General features: G+C 35.9%; 1 protein-coding gene across 1 annotated transcript in view; it reads left to right on the top strand.

Moving 5' to 3' along the window:
* Window positions 1-13781, top strand: part of MIGA1 (mitoguardin 1) — a 180413-nt gene that overhangs the window by 128481 nt on the left and 38151 nt on the right. The window contains exon 7 of the mRNA XM_007946491.2: window positions 667-767. Coding sequence (XP_007944682.1) covers window positions 667-767 — 101 coding nt within the window. The remainder of the gene's footprint in view (window positions 1-666; window positions 768-13781) is intronic.

Below are 13781 nucleotides of genomic sequence, written 5' to 3'. Positions count from 1 at the left end.
TTCTATAGATAAACCTTTCCTTAACTTTTACAATAACAGACTAATACAATATTTGTCCTTTTGTGATTGACTTATTTCACTCAGCATAATGTCTTCCAAATTCATCCATGTTACGTGGTGTGTTGCAGATTCTACATTTTTCTTAAAGCAGGTCTTAAAGCCTAAAGAACTCATAAATTTCTTCTTGAATTGTTTTAATCAGTAAGTTTATGACAAGTGACTGGTCAGACCACATTTTATGTTATAAATGCAGCTGATTTGAATGAACCTAACCAATTCTTCCAATTTAGGCAAGGCCACATTTGTAATTGCTCTGTTTTAAAGTAAGTCTAGTATTTGCTCATTTCCTTATATGGTAGATAATCCAACTCTGGTTATTATCTACTAACTTATTATATACTCAAAAGATTTGTAAATAAAAAATTATTTTTAATCCTTTTTTAAGTAAAAATGAAAGTTTGCTGTTTAGCACTTTCTCCTGTGCTTGGCAGTGTTTCAGAATAAATTAAACAATGAATACACTTTGAGAGTCTTGTTAGATTATATCCCATTAATTTGTATTGCTTTCCTTTTAGATCCCAGGAGTCTAAATAAAGAGTGAGGTAAAGATAAACTCTATAGAATATTAAATATCAGTTTCTGAACTTTTCATCTTTTACTTTTAAGATAAAGACACAGATATCACCATGAAGAGGAATGTAGATGAATTTGGCCTGCGAGATACTTTGAGCATCGCATCATCTGATTCCTTTGCTTCAACTGCAGAGGTAGATCATATATATTCCTAATCAGGATTTCTCTTTCTTTTTCAGGTGGGGAGTGCAGTTTTAGCATTATTCTGTAATTCAATTCAGTAGCCATTTACTTTTGTCAGCCATGTGGTAGATATCAGGAATACAAAAATGAATATAAGTTATTCCTGCCCACAAAAACTTACAGTCTCTTCAGGAAGGTGGACATATAAACATATATTTTAGATGAGCCCTTGCCTAGTTATAGAGATTATGAGTGAGGCATATAAATCAGTATGTTTATGGAAAACAGTTTGTCATCTTATATCAAGAGTCTTAAAAGTGTACAGATTCTTTAGTTCAGAAGTAATAAATGCTGGATATTTATTCTAACAAATAATCAGATTTAAAAGTTTATATTTAAAAATATTCACTGTTTCTTGTTTTTAATTTATTTAGTTGTAATAAAATATATATAACAAAACATTTGTCATTTCAACTATTTTTATGTATATATTCAATGATATTAATTTGGTTCACTGTGATGTGCAATCATCACCACTGTTTCAAAATTTTTTCACCCTCAACAAAAATTCAGTACCTTTTAATCAGTACCTCCCTATTTCCCCCTCCCATCTGTCACTGGTAACCACTAATAAACTGTGGTCACTATGTATTTGCCTATTTTAGGTATTTTAAATAAGTGAGATCATGCAATATTTGTCCTTCTATGTCTGGCATATTTCACTCAGCAGAATATTTTCAAGGTTCTTCGATGTCAAAACTTGTATCAGAGCTTCATTTTGCTTTATGGCTGAATAATATTTCATTTATACATGTACCTCAGTTTGTTTAGCCATTCATCTGTTGATAGACACTTGGGTTGTTTCTCCTTTTTTAAGTAGTATTTCAGTGAACATTTGTGTACAAGTGTCTGTTTGCATCCCTGCTTTCAATTCTTGGGTATATATGTAGGAGTGGAATTACTGGATCATATAGTAATTCTATGCTTAACTTTTTGTGGAAGTGCCAAACTGTTTTGCACAGACACTTCACCATTTTATAATCCAGCAGCAGTGGATGAAGGTTTCAGTTTTTCCACTTGCACACCAACACATGTTGTTTTCCAATTTTCTGATAATAGCCATCCTAGTGGGTAAGGGAGCTCTGATGGCATAGTGCCTAAGGCATTTGACTGCTAACTAGAAGGCTGGCAGTTCAAACCCACCAGCCACTCCTCGGAAGGAAGGTTGGGCAATCTACTTCTGTAGTGCTACCGCCTCAGAAACCCAAGGAGGGGCCATTATGAGTTGGATCCGACTTGACGGCAGTGTTTTTTTTTTTTTTAGTGGTATCTCATGTGATTTTGATTTGCATTTCCCTAATAACTAGTCTACCACTTGTCTGTCAGTTTATCGTACTGTGGTGGCTTGTGTGTTGTTATCAGGCTGGTGGCTATGCCACCAGTATTTGAAATATCATCAGGGTCATCCATGGTAGACAGATTTTAGCAGAGCTTCCAGACTCAGACAGACTGGGAAGAAGGATGAGGGTATCCACTTTGGGAAAAAATGACTACTGAAAACCTTATGAATAGCAGTGAAACACTGGTATGTTACTGGAAAATTTTATGAATAGCTGTGAAATATTGATATAGTGCCAGAAGATAATCCTGTTAGGTTGGAAGACACTCAAATTATGGCTATGGAGGAGCTGCCTCCTCACAGTAGAGTAGGCCTTAAAGATATGGATAGAGTAAAGCTTTTGGGACCTTCATTTGCTGTTGGTGCATGGGAAGAGACAGGTGCAAGCATTCATTAATAATTGGAACATGAAATGCATGAAATATGAATCTAGGAAAATTAGAAGTTGTCAAAAATGAAATGGAATGCATAAAGATCAATATCCTAGGCATTAGTGAGTTGAAATGGACTGGTATTGGCCATTTGGTATACTATGCTGGGAATGATGAGAGGAATGACATTGTATTCATCAACAAAAATAATTTCAAGCTCTATCCTGAAGTATAATGCTGTCAGTGATAGGATAATATCCATACACTAAAAGGAAAACTAGTTAATATTACTATTATTCAAATTTATGCACCAACCGCCAAAGCCAAAGATGAATAAATTGAAGATTTTTTTTTTTTACCAACTTCTACAATCTGAAACTGACCAAACATGAAATCAAGATATATTAATTATTACGGGTGATTGGAATGCAAAAGTTGAAACTAAAGAAGAATCGTCTGTAGTTGGAAAATAGGGTGTTGGTCATAGAAATGATGCCAGAGATCACATGATAGAATTTTTCAAGACCGATGACTTACTCATTGCAAATACCTTTTTCCAGTAATATAAACGGTGACTATACACATGGACCTTGACAGATGGAATACATAGGAATCAAATCTGCTATATCTGTGGAAAGCGGCAATGGAGAAGCTCAATATCATCAGTCAGAACAAGGCCAGGGGTTGACTGTGGATCAGGCTATCAGTTGCTCCTACTCAAGTTCAAGTTGAAGCAGAAGAAATTTAAAACAGAGCCAAAATATGACCTTGAGTATATCCCACCTGAATTTAGAGACCATATGAAGCATTGATTTGACTTGAACCCCAGTGACTGAAGACGAGGTGAATTGTGGGATGACATCAAGAACATCATCCATGAAGAAACCAAATGTTCATTAAAAAGACAGGAAAGGAAAAACCAAAATGGATGTCAGAAGAGACTCTGAAACTTGCTGTTCAATGGAGAGTATTTAAAGCAAATGCAAGAAATGCTGAAATAAAAGAGCTGAACAGAAGATTTCAAAGGGCAGCTCGAAAAGACAAAGTATATTATTATAATGAAATGTGCAAAAATCTGGAGTTAGAAAACCAAAAGGAAGGAACATGCTCAGCCTTTCTCAAGCTTAAAGAACTGATGAGAAAATTCAAGCCTCGAGTTACAATATTGAAGGATTCTCAGGGCAAAATATTGAATGATGGAAGAAGTATCAAAAGAAGATGGAAGGAATACACAGAGTCACCGTACCAAAAAGACTGGTCAGTGTTCAGCCATTTCAGGAGGTAGCATATGATCAAGAATCAATGAAATTGAAGGAAGAAGTCCAAGCTGTATTGAGGGAATTGATGAATAAGACAACTTCAGGAATTGACAGAATCCCCATTGACATGTTTCAACAATAGATGAAGCACTGGAGGTGCTTACTTGTTTATGCCAAGAAATTTGGAAGACTGCTACCTAGCCAACCAATTGGAAGAAATCAATATATATGCCCATTCCAAAGACAGGTGATCCAACAGGATGTGGAAATTATTGAACAGTGTCATTAATATCACATGCAAGTAAAATTTTGCTGAAGATAATTCAAAAATGGTTACAGCAATCTGTTGACAGGGAATAGCCAGAAATTCAAGCTGGATTCAGAAGAGGACATGGAACAAGGGATATCATTGCTGGTATCAGATGGATCTTGGCTGAAAGCAAAGAATACCAGAAAAATTATACCTGTGCTTCATTGACTATACCAAGGCATTTGACTGTGTGGATCATAATAAATTATGGATAACATTGCAAAGAATGGCAATGCAAAACACTCAATTATGCTCATGAAGAACCTGTACATAGACTTAAGAGGCTGTCATTCGAACAGAATAAATAAGGGGATATATCATGGTTTACAATCAGGAATGGTGTGTGTCAGGATTGTATCCTTTCTCTGTACTTACTTAATCTGTATGCTGACCAAATAATCAGAGAAGCTGGATGATGAAGAATGTGGCATCAGGATTGGAGGAAGACTTATTAACAACCTGCAATATGCAGATGACACACTCTTGCGTGTTGAAAGTGAAGATGACTTGAAGCATTTACTGTGGAAGATAAAAGACTAGAGTCCTCAGTATGGATTACACCTCAACATGAAGAAAACAAAAATCCTCCAACTGGATCAATAAGCAACATCACAATAAATGGAGAAAAGATTGAAGTTGTCAGGGATTTCGTTTTACTTGGATGCACACTCAACACCCACGGAAGCAGCAGTCAAGAAATCAGAAATTGCATCGCACTGAGCAAATGAACTACAAAAAAACCTCTTTAAAGTGCTGAAGAAAAAAGAGATCTCTTTGAAGACTAAGGTGCACCTGAGCCAAACCATGGTACTTTCAGTTACCACATATGCATGTGAAAGCTGGACAACACGCATATGTTGCATTATGTGGTACATTATATAAGGAAGACCAAAGAAGAGTTGATGCTTCTGATTGGGGTACTGGTGAAGAATGCTGAAAATATCATGGACTGTGAGAAGAATGAGCACTTCTATGCTGGAAGTATAGCTGGAATGCTCCTTAGAAGCCAGAATGGCCAGACTTCATCTCACCTGCTTTGGTCATGTGGTCAGAAGGGACCGTTCCCTGGAGAAGGATATTGTGCTTGGTAAAGTAGAGGGTCAGCAGAAAAGAGGAAGACTCCCAACGGGATGGATTGACACAGTTGTTGCACTGCTGGACTCAAGCATTGTAGGATTGTGAGGCTGGCACAGGGCTGGGCAGTGTTTCATTCTGTTGTACGTACAGTTGCTGAGTTGGAGCCAACTCAGTGATACCTAACAGCAACACAATGACAAAAGAAAACAGAGCTTTGCTTGTACAGTGGTTAAAGTGTGTGCTACCCAAAAGATTGATGGTTCAAACCCACCAGATATTCCATGGGAGAAAGATGTGACTATCTGCTTCCAAGATTGCAGCCTTGGAAACTTTATCATGCAGTTCTACTCTGTTCTACAGGGTTGCTATGAGTCAGAATCGACTTGATGGCAGTGGATTTTTTGGGAAATGACTAATGATGTTGAACATCTTTTCATGTGCTTTTTTGGGCATTGGTATATCTTCTTTGGTGAAATATCTATTTGTGTACTTTGCCCATTTTTTAATTGGGATTTTTTTTTGAGTTGTGGTAGTTCTTTATGTGGTCTAGATATTAAACCCTTATCACAGATATTGTTCCCAAATATCTCCACTCATTTTGTAGATTGCCTGTTCCCTTTGTTGATAAAGCCCTTTGATTCACAAAAATATTTAATTTTGATAAAGTTCTATTTTAATTTTGATGAATTTGAATATTTTATCTTTTGTTGCTTGCACTGTGGGGTTTTAATAATAATGAAAAACTGTCAACAGTCTAATACCAAATTATGGTACATTCATAATTTGAAACATTATACAACCATAAACATGTTTTCAGTAATTTTTAATAACATAGCAAAGTATGTATGTTAAGTGAAAAGAGTGAGATATAAAGCTTTATATAGAGTATGATTATAATTTTGTAAAAAAAGAAAAAAGAAACACATATGTGGTGCATTATATAAGTATGTATCCAAAATACCAAACCCACTGCCATCAAGTCAATGCCAACTCATAGTGACCCTATAGGGCAGAGTAGAATTGCTGCATAGGATTTCTAAGGCTGGAAGCAGACCACTTCATCTCTCTCCTCTGGAGCGACTAGTGGGTTCAAACTGCTGACGTTTTGGTTAGCAGCTGAAAGCTTTAACCATTGTACCACCACTGGTCTCCATATAAGTATATAGGCAGAGCAAAATGGGCTAGATAATAAATACACTAATGTGTAAATAGTATTGATCACTCAATTATAAGTTTATGTGTAAATTGTTTTCTACTGATTTATATTTTGTACCCAAAGAGAGGATGCTTGCAAAATAGTCATCTTATTTACATTTTTTTGCTTTGTTTTTTACTGAAACCAACTTTAGAAATTGCATATGGACAGTTTTATCGGAGAATATTTTTGTCTTTAAGGTAGATTTTAGGTATTAGATATTGCCCTTTTTTCATGTAAATAGTACCATGAATCTATAATGTGTGTGAATTTGTCCTGTAGGGTGAAAATCTTCAGATATTCTGATACCATGTACCCTAAGCCTTGATTCTGCCTTTTTCAAAGCAATAGTGATCCATCATCTTCTATCCTCTCAAATTTTTTTTTCCCTCTATCTGTATAGTTTAGTCATTGTTTATAAAATCATCTCCTGAATTGTTTGCATTTTTCCTTATATTTTTTGCTATTAGAAGTTTCCAATAGATAGAATATATCCGTTTTTTCCATGGGAACATTATTTACTCTTTCACTATTTAGATATAGACATGTTTATCTCTCTCTTCTGTGATGTCCAAGGTGGTTTGTGAGCAGAGGAATTCCTGTTCACTTTGCATCATTTCTTCTGTGAGGAACACTATATCTAATAGTGCTAAAGTTTCTTTCTAATTAGTAGCTTTAAGAAATGTTTTTAATTGTTCATTGTATGCACTTTAGATGTGGTGTTTAAATTCCAAAAGTTTAGTAAATTTTTCACTTTGCATCATTTCTTCTGTGAGGAGCACTATATCTAATAGTGCTAAAATTTCTTCCTAATAAGTAACTTTAAGAAGTGTTTTTAATTGTTGGTTGTACGCACTTTAAATCTGTTGTTTAAATTCCGAAAGTTTGGTGAATTAAAGAAAAAAATTGTCCTTGTGGGAAACAGAATACATGAGTATCCATAAGAAGGGTTCCACATCCCAGAAACATTTTAAGAATGCTTAATAAGGTTTTAAATGTATGATCTCAGAATGTGAATGTTCCAACTAAATTCTTTTTTGTTATAAGAAATATTTGTTAAAACATTTTAACTGTGTTTACTATATGCTAAGCACTTAAATTACAGAAAACTATTTCAATGAGGAAATTTATTAAGAAAATACAACCAGAAATTTTGGAAAGTTTAACAGTTTTTGATCATTTGAAAAGCTTTGTTCAGAATTACCAGAAAGATTTCTTGCCTATTTAGAATAAGACAATTCCTGGCGTAGGCTTTTCCCTAAGATAGGTCCGTCATTTGTGAAAGAGATTAATAAGATTTTCCTATATAAGCTTTGCCAGACATTGGTTTGGAACCATATCTTCTTTTCCTGAAAAGTCTTTTATTAAAACAGCTTATTATTCACCAACCCTAAAAGTGTACAATTCAGTGATACTTAGTAGTATATTCACAGAGTTTTGACATCATTGTAATTCTAGAACATTTTCATCATTCCAAAAAGAAACTTCATACCCATTAGCAGTCACTCTCCATGCCCCCCTGTCTCTCAGGCCCTGGCAACCAGTAAGCTTTTCTGTCTTGATGGATTTTCCTGTTCTGAGCATTTCATATGTTTGGACTTATACAGTATGTGGTCTTCCTATTGGTGTTTTACACTTAACATGTTTTCAAGGTTTAAAAAGTCTTTTTAATCTTAGGATACCACTGCACTGTATTCTCCTAATCCTCCTGTCTGTTTAAGAGATTGTTATTTAATAGAAACTAATATTGCAGAGATTAAGTTTTAGTTGCAGATTCAGTTTTTCTTATAATTATCACTGAAATATGCCTGTGTGTTTACAATATAAATTGTAGGGTTCTTTTTAAAAAGACATTTTTATTTCTTTTTATTATTATTATTTTATTGTGTTTTTGTTGAAAGAAAATTTTATTTCTTATAATTAATATGGAGCTCTGGTAGCGTAGTGCCTAAGGCACTTGACAGCTAACCAGAAGGCTGGCGGTTCAACCCCACCAGCCACTCCTTGGAAGGAAAATGGGGCAATCTACTTCCGTAGTGATACTGCCTTGGAAACCCAAGGAGGGGTCGCTATGAGTTGGGCCAACTCGATGGCACATAACAACAACAACAAATAATTAATATACTTCTAAAAAAAAATCAGTTGCCAGTTGAGTTGATTCTAACTCATGGTGACCCCATGTGTGTCAGAGTGGAACTGTTTTCAATGGGTAATATTTTGGAAGTGAATTACCAGCTCTTTGTTTTGTGGTGGCTTGGGATGAACTCAAATCTCTAACCTTTTAGTTAGCAGCCAAATGCATTAATCATTTTTCCCAGCCAGGGTCTCCTCATGTACCTCTAATTATACTCTAAATGGAAGCTTGGAACACTTTTGCAATAGCCATCTCTCTGACTTGATGGCACTTGTTAATAGCAATCTAAAAGTAATATACAAATAATAAAGTGATAAAGATAAACATTTAGAAAAATCACAGTCTGAAAAGAGAGGGCTACCTACCATTTAAAATTTCTCTTTTATATCTTGAATTATCTCACTTCCTCTGGGGTCAGCTTTGTCTGTTTATCTTGTCCCTCAATTCTTGTGCTAATGATTTTCTTCTTAAGTTTGAAAGCTTAAGAAAAACCAGAAAAACAAACTCACTGACATTGAGTTGATTCCAACTCATAGCGACCCTCTTTGGGTTTCCAAGGCAATAAATCTTTATGGAAGTAGATTGCCAAGTCTTCCTTCTGCAGAGTGGCTGGTGGGTTAGCAGTCTCCTGGTTAGCAGTCAAATGCCTTAGGCACTATGAGGTGACTACAATGATTTTCTTAGATTATGTGGGCTTGCAGTGCTGTTCTATGTGTGGGTTTTTTTTTTTTTTTTTTGTCTCCCATGTATAGATGAATAGGAAGACCAACTGTGCTCATTTGACTTCATTGACGTGTGTTGACTGGCAGGCTTTGCTTTAGGATGATTGTTCTGGAAATGCTCTACTGAGGCAGGAGGCACTTGAATGCTGAATGAAGAAGACCTTATTCTGGGAGTCCCATCATTCACCAGAGTAGACTTATTTTTCCATGCAGTTCAAGTTCAAGCGGGTTTTTTGTTTGTTTGGGGAAAAAAACAATCCATTTTTAAAGAGAAGTGTTCTCAGGTTAAAAATTTATTTTTCTATCAAGCTGCCTATTCAAGGCTGAAGGAAAGGGTAGGGAGGAGTAGAATGGGATGTAGGATATAAATAGTTGTCTGGAGCCAGACTTTCATTTAACCTTGTCTCAATTCCTCGTATTCGGTCTTGCTATCTTTTCTGCTGACTCCAGGCCTAGTGCTCTGGAGGTGATGCCAGCGTCTGCCCCTCGACTGTATCTCCTCTTGAGCTTTTTCTGGCTGTGACTTCCTCATCTGTTTCATCTATCCACACACTTCCATTTGCTTTCCATTTTTTGGAAATTTGCATGTCTTCTCTGTTAATGTGAGTTATTCCTCCTCTGTTAATGTTAATTCACTGCTCCCTAAAGTTCCTGTCTAATCTTTCAAGTTGCTGTTGTCCACGTGGTCCCATATAAATAATTCTTAAAAGAACACAATATTCAAGGCAGAGTTTTTTTTTTTTTTTTTTTTTTTTTTACTAGTTAAGCTAAACTATTATTTGGTTTAAGAAGACTTAAGGGGATATTTTTGGTTTAAGGTTTAAAGATATCAGGGCAGTAGTTTCAGGGGTTCATCCAGCAGTAATAAGTGTCAGTACTGATGTGGTCAAATTGGAACCCTCATACATTGCTGGTGGGAATGAAAAATAGTAGAACTGCTTTTTCAAAACAGCTAGTTTTCAGTAAGGTAGACATAGAATGACCACATGACCGTGGGTCTTCCATTCCTAGGTATATTTCCAAGAGAACTGAAAATATATGTTCACATAAAAACTTGTATAAAATGTTTACAGGGGCATTATTCACAGTAACCCAAAAGTGGAAATGAACCAAATGTCAATCACTTGATACATGAATAAAGAAAATGTGGCCTATCCATATAATGGAATTTTACTGAGCCAATGGAAAGGAATGAAGTACTAATATATGCTACATCATGGATGAAACTTGAAAACATTATATGAAGTGAAAGAAGCCAAATACAAAAGGCCACATAATATCTGATTCCATTTATATAAAATTTCTAGCATAGGCAAACCCACAGAGACAGAAAGTAGATTAGTCATTGCCAGAGGTTGGGAGGAGAGGGAGGGAAAACCAAACCAACTGCCATTGAGTCTATTGCAACTCATAGTGACCCCCATTGAGTTTCCAAGGTTGTAAGTTTTTATGGAAGAAGGTTGCTTCATCTTCTTCACATGGGTTTGAACTGCCGACCTGGTTAGCAGCTAAATGCCTTACTCACTACTCTACCAGAGCTCCTGAATTGTTTACTTTAAAAGAGTGTATTTTATGGTAGGTGAATTGTATCTCAGTAAAGCTGCTATTAACAACAACAACAACAGCAAAACTGCAGAATGCCATTTAAATGGATCATCTAGTGATGAAAAATCAAATAACTCCAATGATTTGTTGCTTAGTCAGCTACTTTATGGTGTTTGTAGTTTTATAATGAACTGTCAGAAGACTGAAATTTCACTTATAGAGTTGTTATGCTAACTAGAGAAGCATGACTGTATTTCAGATATACAAAGGTGAGTCACACCTACATGAAAGAAAAGGATTTATTAGAATAGCCAAATTAAGCTTATTACAATGACTTTATAGAATTTTTTTTTTTTCATTAGCAATTCTTAGTTACATTATACCTACTCCTCTCTTGCACTGCTCATCTGTCAGTTTGTCCTACTATGTTGGCTTGTGTGTTGCTGCAATGGTAGAAGCTATTTCAAATAGCAGCAGAGTCACTCATGGTGGACAAGTTTCAGTGGAGCTTCTAGACTAAGGCAAAGTATGAAGAAGGATGTGTCGGTCCTCTTCTGGAAAAAATTGGTCCTGAAAATGTTACAAATAGCAGTGAAACACTGTCTGATGCAGTGCTGGAAGATGAACACCTCAGATTTGAAAGCACTCAGAATACAACTAGGGAAAAGCTGCCTCCTCAAAGTAGAGTCTGCCTTAATGACATGGATGGAATAAAACTTTTGGGACCTTAATTTGCTGCTGGAGCATGACTTAAAATGAGAAGAAGCACCTGCAAACATCCATTAACAATTGGACTGTGTAAAGTATGAATCTAGGCAAATTGAAAATTGTCAAAAATTAAAGGGAATGCATAAAGATCAATATCCTAGGCATTAGCTGAAATGGACTGGTATTGGCCATTTTGAATCAGACAACCATATGATCTTCTATGCCAGGCATGACAGTTTGAAGAGGAATGGTATCACATCGTCAAGAAGAACATTTCAAGATCCGTCCTGAAGTACATTGCTGTCATTGTTAGGATAATATCCATAATGCCTGCAAGGAAGACCCATTAATAATACTATTATTCAAATTTACCCACCCACCAATCATTAAAGCCAAATATGAAGAAATTGAATTTTTACCAATTTCTGTGGTCTGGAATTGACCAAACATGCAATCAAGGTGTATTGATAATTAGAGGTGGTAAGAATGTGAAAGTCGGAGACAAAGAAGAATCATTAGTAGTTAGAAAATATGGTCTTGGTGACAGAAATGATTGATGCCAGAGATCACATGATAGAATTTTCCAAGACCAACCAGTGACTTACTCATTGCAAATATCTTTTTTCAACAACATAAATGGTGACTGTACACATGGACCTTGACAGATGGACTACAGAGGAATCAAACCAACTACATCTATGGAAAGAGGCAATGGAGAAGTTCAGTATCTTTTTGTCAAGACAAAGCCAGGGACTATGGAGCAAACTATCAGTTGCTCCTACTCAAGTTCAACTTGAAGCTAAAGAAAATTAAAACAAGTCCACTAGAGCCAAAATACAACCTTGAGTATATCCCACTTGAATTTGGAGACCATATGAAGAACAGATTTGGTGCATTGAACCCCAAAGACGAGGAAACTTGTGAGATGACATCAAATACATACATAAAGAAAGCAAATGGTCATTAAAAAGACAGGAAAGGAAGAAAAGACCAAAATGGATGTTAGAAGGGACTCTGAAAATTGCTCATGAATGGAGAGTAGCTGAAGCAAATGGAAGAAATGACAAAATAAAAGAGCTCAACAGAAGATTTTAAAGGGCAGTTCATGAAAACAAAGTAAAGTATTATAATGAAATGTGCAAAGATCTGTAGTTAGAAAACCAAAAGGGAAGAATGCACTTGGCGTTTCTCAAGCTGAAAGAACGGAAGAAAAAAATTGAAGCCTTGAGTTGCAATATAGAAAGATTTTATGGGCAAAATATTTAATGGTGCAGGAAGCATCAAAAGAAGATGGAAGGAGTACACAGTGTCATTGTACCAAAAAGAATTGGTTGGAATTTAGCCATTTCAGGAGGTAGCATATGGTCATGAACTGACATCATGAAGGAAGAAGTCCAAGTTGCATTGAAGGAATTGATGAAAAACAAGTCTCCAGGAATTGACAGATAACCCATTGAGATGTTTCAGCAAACAGTTACAACACTGCAAGTGCTCACTCCTTTATACCCAGAAATTTGGACGGCAACTATCTGGTCAACCAACTGGAAGAAATCAATATTTGTGCCCATTCCAAAGAAAAGTAATCCAAAAGAACATAGAAATTATTGAACCATATCTTTAATATCACTTGCAAGTAAAATTTTGCTGAAAATAATTTAAAAACTATTGCAGCAGTACATAGACAGGGAACTGCCAGAAATTCAGGCCAGATGTAGAAGAGGATAAGGAACTAAAGATGTAATTGCTGATGTCAGATGGATCTTGGCTGACAGCAAAAAATATATGATGGATGTTTACCTGTGTTTTATCGACTGCGCAAAGGCATTTGACTGTGTTCATCATAACACATTATGGAGAACATTGTGAAGAATGGGAATGCCAGAATACTTAATAGTGCTCATTAAGAACCTGTACATAGACCAAGAGGTGATTGTTCAAACAGAACAAGAGGTACTGCTTAGTTTAAAATCAGGAAAAGTGTGTATCAGGGTTTTATCCTTTTCCCATACTTACTCAATGTGTATGCTGAGCAAATAATCCAAGAAGCTGGACTATATGAAGATCACTGCATCAGGATTGGGGAATGATTTGTTAATAACCTGTGATATGCAGATGACACCACCTTGCTTGCTAAAAGTGGGGAAGACTTGAAGCACTTACTGATGAATATCAAAGACTACAGCCTTCAGTATTGCAAAAACAGCAAGGAGGCCACATCTTCTGACCTCCTCTAACCCTACAAGAGGAAGACAGGATTACCAGCAGTAACCCAAGGCCTATTCCTACAAGGCCAGACATGCTGCCT

This window comes from Orycteropus afer, unplaced genomic scaffold, assembly GCF_000298275.1.
Source record: "Orycteropus afer afer isolate SDZICR_OR568_19922 unplaced genomic scaffold, OryAfe1.0 scaffold00164, whole genome shotgun sequence".
Taxonomy (NCBI): Eukaryota; Metazoa; Chordata; class Mammalia; order Tubulidentata; family Orycteropodidae; genus Orycteropus; species Orycteropus afer.
Note: the sequence above shows the minus strand (reverse complement) of the source record. Positions and strands in the feature narration are given on the sequence as shown.